The sequence below is a fragment of the Oncorhynchus masou genome, chromosome 33 (genome assembly GCF_036934945.1).
Source record: "Oncorhynchus masou masou isolate Uvic2021 chromosome 33, UVic_Omas_1.1, whole genome shotgun sequence".
In the NCBI taxonomy this organism is placed as follows: Eukaryota; Metazoa; Chordata; class Actinopteri; order Salmoniformes; family Salmonidae; genus Oncorhynchus; species Oncorhynchus masou.
Genome location: NC_088244.1, coordinates 7,150,909 through 7,162,763, shown reverse-complemented (window position 1 = coordinate 7,162,763; position 11,855 = coordinate 7,150,909). Strand labels below are relative to the sequence as shown.

Here is an 11,855-nt window from a genome sequence, read left to right as displayed (position 1 = left end):
TTGGTGTTTTCCAGAGTCAGTAGAAAGGCCACTTTAGCGTCTTAAGTTTTCATAACTGTGACCTTAATTGCCTACCGTCTGTACGCTGTTAGTGTCTTAACGACCGTTCCACAGGTGCATGTTCATTAATTGTTCATGGTTCATTGAACAAGCACGGGAAACAGTGTTTAAACCCTTCACAATGAAGATCTGTGAAGTTATTTGGATTTTTACAAATTATCTTTGAAAGACAGGGTCCTGAAATAGGGACATTTCTTTTTTTGCTGAGTTTATTATTAATCTGGGGTACAGTATCATAAACAAGCCTCCTCCTCACATCGACCCCCCCTCCCCTCCTCCCCTTCTAGCTCTGACTCTCCTGATATCTACGTTATTGAGGAAGAGTGTACTTACTGTGCCTGTGATATGTGGTTCTCACCTAGCTATCTTAAGATGAATGCACCAATTGCAAGTCGCTCTGTATAATAACGTCTGCTAATTGACTAAAATATAAATGTACTGTGACAGTTTGTCATTGACAGTTTATTGTGTATATACTGTACTTGTACATGGCAATGACTTTTTCCTGTCCTCCCCAGGTAGGAAGGTTACCATCCAAAGAATCTCCCATCAGAAAAAAAATGGTAACTAGATGATTTCTAAACATTTAAAGTAATAGCTATACGTCATTAGCAACAGATGTTCTTCTGTTTAGACTGTAGAGGACAGTATTGTGTGGTGACCACATAATTGGAATTCTGGAATTCAACTGGAATTCCAGTTCCAACGGTCTCTCTCTCCCTCTCCGTGTGGTAAAGGTAACTTTCCGTCAGCAAAACGGTACCGAGATGTTTTAGCAATGTATGACAGTTATACGTGTCATCAGCAGCTCTGTGTCTCTTTATATAACTGTGAAAACAGCAGATGAGTGTAAGGGCTCTACTTTTTCAAGCCTTTTCTACTTCCAGCTGCCGTCTTCCTTCCCCCAGGTGGCCAGCTTGGTTCGTCAGCAATGCATGTCATTAAAGCTGCTGAGAAAAACACATTTCAAGGGGAACGCTCACTGTGAGGGTCGAGGGGACACAGAGAAGTGTTGTGATTGGACAATAGGATCCCAGCAGGAAGCTATACAGTAGAAACTACACATGAATCTGAAAATCCCTGAAATGAAAGCCTAAAGATTTAATTAGAATGGGATATACTGTAGATGGTTGAGTTAACAGTGGTAGCTACAGGTTTCCTTTTTTTTGGCAAGAGGAACCCAGCATCTCCTCTAAAGATGACTATTTACCAAGGATAACAAACCAACTCTTATAGGCGCAGCATTTAGCAGCTCTGCGTTATGGGTTGGGAGACCCAGGTTTGAGGCCCACTGTGGTCATTTGCTAAAATTGCTGTACTATCAAATAAAAACCACTCTTACATTCAACTATCATTATTTCATTAATCTTCAGTCACTTTATTAAGGCAATCCATTACAAAGCATTTCACAAACCACAGAAATGACAACAATTATGTCCAATGTCTGGTTTGGAAAATAATTCTTTATCATCAGCATGCAAACCAGAGACCAAGAGGGAGGTACACACTGTAAAACATAGATATACAATGACATAGGATGACATGTCATTCTATTTCTATGCTGTAAACACCCTAGGTCGTGGTTTAAATAGCGACCAGGAGAAGCAAAAACATGACCTATTTAAGGAACTAAATATGAGGGAAAAACATGGATGCAACATGCTACGTGTCTGCTGTTTCTACTGTAGATACAGTATCATCCTCATCGTCATACACAACAAATGGCTCACTCAGCGAGTCCCTGCCTATCACAGGCCATCAGTAAGGTGAGTTGAGGAGCAGGGACCACCAAACTTGTTGCCATTTTGGCACAAACATGCACATTATCTAAGAGGTTCATTTCAAACTGAACATCTTTTGGATACCAAGTCGTCTTCATGTGGGGCTTATGTTAATATTTCAGACTCCAGTGGAAACCGTTTTAAAGGTTATTTTGAAATGCATAATCTCTCTCAATTGCTTTGCTAACCATACACAACAATATTTTAACCAAATATTATACAAAAAAATAACAAACCCTCACTTTCATTAACTACTATTAGTCATGTATTTTCTAAATCACAGTGTCTATGTACATGGGGGGAATATAACCAACCTTCACTTTCCCTCACAAGTAAAATACACGAGAACAAATAAGTGAACAGATTCAAAACAAACTTTACATAAAGATAACATCCTTTCTTTAGTATGAATATTTGCTCATACCTTGAGGCAATGTAAATATACAGGTGGGATCTTAATTTGATCGCCCTGTTGCAGGAGAACGTTTGAGGTTTAAAAAGGCTTCTGAAGTCTTGATGAAAAATGTATCATCCCCTAGAAGTATATTAGAATCCACATATTAATTCACATTTCCTGTTGCTGCATGATTCTTTTCTTGCAGTAGCAAACTGGCTCAAATTAAGATCCTACATCTGATTCAATTGTAAACAAGTGTTGACTTTTTTGCCATACATGCAGTATACTGTCACTACATTTGTAAAATAGATTTGATGCGTGCATTGTTCTCATTCAATACGAAAGTGTAATAGCAAACTTTAAGGAACATACAGTAAGTATGTTGTTGCAGATGCAATGATAATACTTAGTAAATATTGTTTTTGTTCAGTTGGCTATACTGTACATATGAAATAGTTATCATTCTAGGCATTAGGAATCATATGTTCAATAATAAAATATGGGAAGGGAACTGTTGCTAACAAAATAACATAAGGGAAATCTAATCAGGATATGCAAGAGTTTCGATACTATAGGCACATTTGGATAGAGATATTGGATTACTGTGATCTATCTGTGAGTAAATAATGGGCCTGCTGAACGCACCACTTAGGGCGTACTGTATATTGTAGGACTGCATTGGCATAGTGGCAATTTCATGTTTGTTTTAAACACATTGAAGAAGAAACTAAACACGTCGTTCCACTGTAGAAAAGACAATAATGTGGACATATTAACCTTCTGTTGTGTCTACGGGACGGAAAAGACAGAGACAGTGCTGCTCCGTTGTGTGCTCAAGAAACTATTCCTTCAAAATGGCAATATGGCAAGAACATAAATATGACAATACATCAACAACTTAAACGTGGAACTACATCAACAACTTGAACATGGCACTACATCAACAACTTGAACATGGCACTACATCAACAACTTAAACATGAAACTACATCAACAATTTAAACATGGCACTAAATCAACAACTTAAACGTGGAACTACATCAACAACTTAAATGTGGCACTACATCAACAACTTAAACGTGGCACTACATCAACAACTTAAACGTGGCACTACATCAACAACTTAAACGTGGAACTACATCAACAACTTAAACGTGGCACGACATCAACAACTTAAACGTGGCTAGATATAACAGGGCGGCAGGTAGCCTAGCAGTTAAGAGCGTTGGGGCAGAGACCTAAATGACGCTGGGATCGAATCCCCATGCCGACTAGGTGAAAAAGCTGTCAATGTGCCCTTGAGCAAGGCACTTAACGCTAATTGCTCTTGAGCGTCTGCTAAATGACAAAAACGTAAAATGTCTTTTGGAACAACACACACACGATGAGTAACTTTGTCCGAAACTTGAAGACTTGTGTTGGCTACTTGAGCTAACTGCTTTATCTCAGCGGGCTAGCACAGTCTTGTGGTGTGTAGGAAACCCAGATTTGAACCCCAGTCGGTCACATATATATCAACAACTTAAATGAAAGATGGCAATACATCCCTGGCAGCAAGTTTGAAATCTATCAGTAGTCCAGATGAAGTGAGTAAAATAGATTGTACTGCTCTTTATGCAGTTACTTTTTATACCGACTCCATTTTAATGAGTTCTTACATGCTGACTAGACCGGGCACGCGCGTTTGTCCGAGTACGCCATCGCGCATGTTGATTTTGTCCATCCACACCAGACGCGATCATGACACGCAGTTTGAAATATCAAAACGAACTTTGAACCAACTATATTAATTTGGGGACAGTTTGAAAAGCATTAAACATTCATAGCAATTTAGCTAGCTAGCTTGCTGTTGCTAGCTAATTTGTTCTGGGATATAAACATTGGGTTGTTATTTTACCTGAAATGCACAAGGTCCTCTACTCCAACAATTAATCCACAGATAAAAGGGTAAACCTAGTTTGTTTCTAGTAATCTCTCCTCCTTCAGGATTCTTGTTCTTCTTCAGACTTTATATGGCGGTCGGCAACCAACTTAAAGGTGCATTACCTCCACCAACTGGACTGGAGTGTGGATCTCATTTCTTCTTTCAATCACCCACGTGGGTATATGCTCCTAACAACCAATGAGGAGATGGGAGAGGTGGGCACTTGCAGTGCATCAAGCATCACAAATAGAACCAAGTTCTATTTTTAAAGCCTGGCTACGCAGAAGCTCATTGACGGGTTTGAGTATTTTGGATGCAAGGCTTGAATACCATGTGTGCATACATTTATTTTGCAATGCTCGCACACGTAATGCGAGTGCTGTGGTCAGCATGATAGAAACGCAATGAATATACAATCTGCAAAATATAAAGTATAAAATGGCATAGGCTACAGTACTTATCCGATATTTCTTTTTTGACTTCAGTTTATTTGATTCAATACTCTCTTAACTCTTATTTTTCTTAAAACTGTATTGTTGGTTAAGGGCTTATAAGTAAGCATTTCAGTGTTGTATTCAGTGTTCAGTGTTGTACACCTGTTGTATTCGGAGCAAGTGACACATTTGATTTGATTTGATTATATTATGCTGGGCTGAAAGTATTTCTCAGTGTTTGATTTTCTCGGTGGGGAAAACCAATATACCAACCAATATATGTGTGAATGCAGCTAGCTAGACGACATACATCGCTACATACTAATACTATGGAAATACTATGCCTTTGAAGATGAGGCTCTGGTCGTGCACGAGCAGATGTGTAAACAATAATAACGCAGAATGTGAAGTAACTAGATTCTAGATTAATTCTCATTCATGACAACGTTCTAGAACTGGAAGACATTTCATTTTGTTGCTGTGCAATCCTTTCCATTGTCTTTGAGGGGTAGCTGTTGGTCGCTAGTATATAATTGTGGTATATATTTCACTTGATCAATATATGTATTGTATATGACCTTTGTGCTTTTTATTTGGACTGTTAGTGCATTTTGTTGATACCTATTGTAAATATATAGGGTAAGTATGTCTTGTACAGGATGCATGAAGTTAAACGACCATACAAACATCCGATCGTCTGTGTAACTGTCACAATCCAAAATGTAAAAGCATTCATCTTGATATTTTACAACTATTCCTAAACAGTTGGATAGTTTCTATCTACCACATGCTTTATATTACAGTACTCTTCAAAGTATAAATTAACAATAATTTATAGCATTGATCCCCCTCCTCCCCCAAAAAAAGCATGATGGGAAAATATGAAGAAAAAATATTATCCCCAACATGAATAGATGCTGTAGTTTCTTACAATAGATACGACATTATACAGGTGATTCCTTAGTCCAACATACACCACCACTCTAAAATGTATCATATACACAAACGTGATGCAAACTGGCACGCTCTAATAATTAATGTCCTCAAAAACACCCTCTCCGTCTAAAACATGCTACCTGTTACGTCGCCACTTTGACAGCTCTGACTGCCAACGTCTAACATTAGTTTACGTCACTGCTCTGTTTTTCTCCTCTCTACTCCTCCTTCTGTGACTCTCCAATTCTCATCCCCCTCGTTGCCCTCCTGTCAGGAGATGAAACTCAAAAGGAAAACTCCCTGATCTTCAGCTTTTTCCCTCAAAACAGTCTTGACTCCAAACAAAATGGAGTCTTATCAATTTGTTCAGCATGAGAAAAAAAAAGTGCCTTGAAAGTATTTTCACAATTACGTTTTGCATCCCTCCATGAGGGGGGTCCACCATCCAGTCTACCACCCATCCTACCACGACCTCCTTCCCCAGGGTAGGCGCCTCAGATGGGGGTAGGTCTGGGGCTCAGACAGGGGTGGTCTGGGCGTGGTCCTGGTCTTCAGGGCCTGGTTCCTCATTGAGTGGAGGCAGGAGGCAGGGTTTGATGCCTCTACTCTTCATGTAGAGGATGAGCTGTTCAGGAATCTCAGCCAGGACGTCCTTGGCTAGCCGGGCCATACTCAACACGTGGTTTCCTGTCCGGTCCATGTAGTCTCTGAACGGAACAAACTATATGGGGACAGAGAGAGAGCGAGAGAGCGCGCGAGAGAGAGGGGTATCGTTTCTATAGCACTTTGATCTGTTTCGAACTTGAAAGTGGCAATATGTGACAATGGCAACTATGTTACAATGTTAATTGTTATTTAATTTCAGGACAATTTTGTCAATTGAAACTATGACTGATTTTTCATAATATGTCAGATTGATGGGTTAGGGGTGAATAGGGGTGTGGAATATTTCACAAATGGCACCTCTGAGATTTAAACAATGATGCTCTCAATCATCAATAGTTTCCTTACTTGTATCGACGTAACCTTTCTGTGACAAGCCCCCCCCCCCCCATAACTCAAAAGTGTTGTGTTATGGTCATACGGGAAGGACAGAAAGTGAGCTCTACCTGTACGATGTCTCTCTCTGCCAGCTTCCCTCGCGAGGAGATTCTGATGTCATCACCGTCAAGCTCCACCATGGCTACAGAGAAGAGAAAAAGAGACACCAGTTTAAACCTCTACTGTCTGGGCGAGTCACAACCCTTCATAGTGGTTTACAACACCAGTTTAAACCTCTACTGTTTGGGCGAGTCATTACCCTTCATAGTGGTTTACAACACCAGTTTAAACCTCTACTGTCTGGGCGAGTCATTACCCTTCATAGTGGTTTACAACACCAGTTTAAACCTCTACTGTCTGGGCGAGTCATTACCCTTCATAGTGGTTTACAACACCAGTTTAAACCTCTACTGTCTGGGTGAGTCACAACCCTTCATAGTGGTTTACAACACCAGTTTAAACCTCTACTGTCTGGGTGAGTCATTACCCTTCATAGTGGTTTACAACACCAGTTTAAACCTCCACTGTCTGGGCGAGTCATTACCCTTCATAGTGGTTTACAACACCAGTTTAAACCTCTACTGTCTGGGTGAGTCATTACCCTTCATAGTGGTTTACAACACCAGTTTAAACCTCTACTGTCTGGGTGAGTCATTACCCTTCATAGTGGTTTACAACACCAGTTTAAACCTCCACTGTCTGGGCGAGTCATTACCCTTCATAGTGGTTTACAACACCAGTTTAAACCTCTACTGTCTGGGTGAGTCACAACCCTTCATAGTGGCTTATAACACCAGTTTAACCCTCTACAGTCTGGGTGAGTCACTACCCTGCACTGTCTGTGTAACTTTAACCATTATGGTGGCTTATTACACATGCTGTACATCGTCTGTAGGAGTGACTACCCATCACGGTGTCCATATTACTATAGCTCCAGACTCACAAGGAGGGGTCTCTGTGTCACTCGGACTTGTAGTCGGAGGCTGTCCTAATATGGCCTTCAGACATAGGTGGTGTGGGTTTCAAGTTTGGGGAGGCTAATTTCCACCACAAAAATGCATTTAAGAGTAAAGCATTCAATGCATTCCTCACATTTGCAAACTTATGTAAGACGGCCTAATATTACTAATGTGAATAATAAATCGAAAAGTCATAATTTAGGCTAATAATATAACTCAATCACAGTAACTCAAATACATTTCTTCTCCTTTTTCTGCACAGGAAAATGTTGGTGTCACCCCTAATCTGTTTCACCTGTCTTTGTGATTGTTTCCACCCCCCTAGGTGTCGCCCATCTTCCCCATTATCCCCTGTGTATTTATACCTGTGTTCTCTGTCTGTTGCCAGTTCATTTTGTTCGTCAATATTATTTTTTTACCAGTATTTTTCCCATTGTTCCTGTTTTCTTGTTTCCCGGTTTTGACCATTCCTGCCGTCCCTGCCCCTGACCCTGCCTGCCGTCCTATGACTTCACCCCACATATCTGGATTACTGACCTCTGCCTGACCTGACCCTGCCTCTTGTCCTGTACCTTCACCCCACATATCTGGATTACTGACCTCTGCCTGACCTGACCTGACCCTGCCTGTTGTCCTGTACCTTCACCCCACATATCTGGATTACTGACCTCTGCCTGACCTGACCCTGCCTGTTGTCCTGTACCTTCACCCCACATATCTGGATTACTGACCTCTGCCTGACCTGACCCTGCCTGTTGTCCTGTACCTTCACCCCACATATCTGGATTACTGACCTCTGCCTGACCTGACCCTGCCTGTTGTCCTGTACCTTCACCCCACATATCTGGATTACTGACCTCTGCCTGACCTGACCCTGCCTGTTGTCCTGTACCTTCACCCCATATCAATCTCACCTGGAGGAGTGTCATGGATCCCTCCGGAACTTTCATTACGCACACCTGGCCCTTATTCCATTTGATTAGTAATTGTATAAGTGTGCCTTTTGTTAACCATGGTCCTGTCGATTATTGTTACAATGTCCGTTGGTCGTGTGTTGTTGTTTTGACTTTCGTGCCACGTGGATTGTGCAGTTGATTACGGGTCTCGTCCCGTGTGGTATCATTGTGTGATTGTGTATTTATTCGAGGTACTCCTCGCTCTTTTGTTTGGGTTTCTACCCTGTGTTTCGTATACGTGTTTGTTTGGTCTTCGTCCCCGTGCCCTTACACGGCATGCTGTAATTTGGGAAATAAAAATCAGTATTACGCATTCCTGCGCCTGTCTCCTGATCCATTTATACCAAGGTGACAGAATAATCTACCGTTGAGGGAGACAGCGGGAATGGCCCGTCCGACGACACTGCGACTGGTCCGTCCGGCACCGCCGCAACTTCGGCAGCTGCAACTGGACCGTCCAACAACACAACTTCGGCAGCTGCAACTGGACCGTCCAACAACACAACTTCGGCAGCTGCAATCTCTACTAGTGCAAATAAGATCGGCTACTGTTCGCTCAATTAAGTTGAGAATTTTGATAACTAAAATACAGTTTGGACCCTGTATTGTAATCTCTTCACAACAATAGCCATTTTCTTTTCAAACTGTTTTTCCGCAATGTTGTTTTTAAATATTGTGATATGCCATGGCTGGGTCACTGCTTTTCACTGACAGTCGCAACTCAACAATAATTTTTATTTTATTTATCTTTTTCTTTTTTTATGATCCTCTGTGGCTAAATCATGCTCTCTGGTACAGTAGCCTATTTTGAATATTTTATTTACTTCTGTATAGATAGGAGTAAGCTAATTAGGCTGCAGAATTTTGGGCAATTTAATTAATTTTACTTTAGGGAAATCTTAGCTTCCCTTAGCCTTATGGATGCGCTGCCTATGCCTCCTAATCAATTATAATAACTGCCTTTAACATTCATGAGAACATTCCCAGCATCGTAAATAAGCATGTAAAAGAAGAATATTTAAATCCAAACACCAGCCAGCTTCTGTAACAGCCAGCCACTGTTACAGTAAACATATGTTTCAAATATTCTGATTGTATGCAACAGCTGTGAATTGCTTATTAACTAGGGACTTCCACCAAACTGCCAATTAGCTAAGATCCATCACACTGAAACTGCCCCCCTATAACCTCCTACCTTAATGCTATTGCATTATTTATTGTACATCAATGACAGCACACTTGGCATATTAGACAGAGGCATTTCTTATTTGAGTTGTGCTGATTATTTATGCAAATGTTTGAGTTGTTGTTTCCCCCCAGCATAGGTCAAGGACGAAGTTAAAGACATTGTATGGAAATGTTTTCTTTCTCTTAGCCACATAGTGAAATAATACTCTTTCTGACCAGCAGCAGCTTATAAGAGTCTCTTTTGAATTAAAACATACACTGAGTATACAAACATTATGACACATTGTTTCCATAACATACTGTAGACTGACCAGGTGAATCCAGGTGAAAGCTTTTATTGATGTAATTTGTTAAATCCACTTCAAATCATTGTAGATGAAGGGGAGGAGACGGATTAAATAAGGATTTTTAAGCCTTGAGACAATTGAGACATGGGTGCCATCCAGAGGGTGAAAAGTGCCTTTGAAAAGGGTATGGTAGTAGGGGCCAAGCGCACCAGTTTGTGTCAAGTACTGCAATGCTGCTGGATATTTCCACACTCAACAGTTTCCCGTGTGTATCAAGAATGGTCCACCACCCAAAGGATATCCAGCCAACTTGACACAACTGTGGGAAGCATTGGAGTCAACATGGGCCAGCATCCCTGTGGAACGCTTTCAACACCTTGTAGAGTCCATGACCTGACAAATTGAGGCTATTCTGCCTGCAAAATGTATAATTTTTTTTATTTAAATTGAGCCTTTAGTTAACTAGGCAAGTTAGTAAAGAACAAATTATTACCTGGGGTTGCAACTCAATATTAGGAAGGTGCTCCTAATGTTTGGTATACTCAGTGTATTACCTTGACACCGCTATCTGCTAATTATAAATTAAAAAAAACAACAACTAAAAAAACATTGAAAAATCATGAAAGCAGTATGACGGGGGTCAATCTCACCATCAAACTCAGCTTGGCCGACTCCAACAATGATGATAGACATTGGAAGCTTAGCAGCCTGCGGAGAACAAACAAAGTGACGAACAAAGAAGTAGATGTGATATTGTCAACATTCTGACAGGGTGTTTTTGAGTTCTTACGTGGGCAAAAGCGTAAGTCATTAAACGTTCATACAGGAAGTTGTCTTTGTTTAGTGTATTTTGCAAAATAAAAACAATGGATCCCAAAAAAAAAAAGATTTTGAAGAGGACTGATCAAAAATATTTCAAAGAAAATCAGTCACAAACCCATCTGACACCCTCAAACAATGCAGTTGTTCACTATTGAAACTGTGTGTATTGTATTGGGTTTATTCAGTGACACAGTAGCAGTGCTACTTCCTTCACAGCAGTATACATCAGTCTGCTAATCCAGTCGCACAGGGCAGCGAAACACAAGGAGGACATTGGACGAAAGACAAAAAAATGTGCATTGCACAGAGAAGATAACCGAAACACTGCATTTGCTGACAATTCCCTTCTTGCTGCTCACACTGTTCAGCTCAGCTCTAGTTGATCAGTCAGTCTGGGGAAATGCATCAGAATTGCAAAAAACTCGATTTGTCCATATCCAGCAGAATTCTCTGGAGGTTGAGAAATACATTCTCTTTAGCCATGTGTGGATGCATTGCTGCCACAGGGAATATCAGTTTTACAGTAGACCATTTTAAAAGTAGTTGTCTAGGAAAACTACTACAGTATAGCCAACGTAATAGTAAACGGTAGAATGTACAAAATAGCATAGGATATTGTCCACAGTGTTAATACAATGCGTTCTGTAGAGAGCAAGTACAGAGGAGGAGAACACAGCACAGCCAAAATGCTTACAGTGCATCACTCCCTCCCAACAGTGAAATACACTTCCACCATCTCTTATTTAGGGTGCCTGGTAAAGCAGCATAGTAAATGTCAGGGACGCTACCTTCATGGGGCCGGGACGCTGCTTTAAACCAGCTAATTATGAACTGGTGCTTTGGAAGCGAAAGACGATGTGCGTGAGCTGGCATCAATGAGCTGGCATCAATGATCTAAAATGCCCTGCACTGTACACTGTAAATCTTACTCCTCTCTGCTTATCTGAACTGTGTCTCTTTTCCACTACATTAACGTAATAGGACCAATCTATGATTTATCCTCCTGCCACCACCACCCAAAGTTTGATGCTGCAATATGTTATATTGGGAGATATACGGTGAAAGCTCTG

General features: G+C 40.8%; 1 protein-coding gene across 3 annotated transcripts in view; it reads right to left on the bottom strand.

The window, feature by feature from the left end:
• Positions 1 to 1,411: 1,411 nt before the first annotated feature.
• Positions 1,412 to 11,855, bottom strand: part of LOC135527745 (copine-5-like) — a 188,911-nt gene continuing 178,467 nt past the window's right edge. For all 3 annotated transcript variants that reach the window (XM_064956278.1, XM_064956279.1, XM_064956277.1), the window contains 3 exons: positions 10,614 to 10,671; positions 6,642 to 6,715; positions 1,412 to 6,253 (listed from right to left, as the gene is read on the bottom strand). In XM_064956278.1, the coding sequence (XP_064812350.1) occupies positions 6,050 to 6,253; positions 6,642 to 6,715; positions 10,614 to 10,671 (336 nt within the window). In that variant the 3' untranslated portion in view covers positions 1,412 to 6,049. The remainder of the gene's footprint in view (positions 6,254 to 6,641; positions 6,716 to 10,613; positions 10,672 to 11,855) is intronic.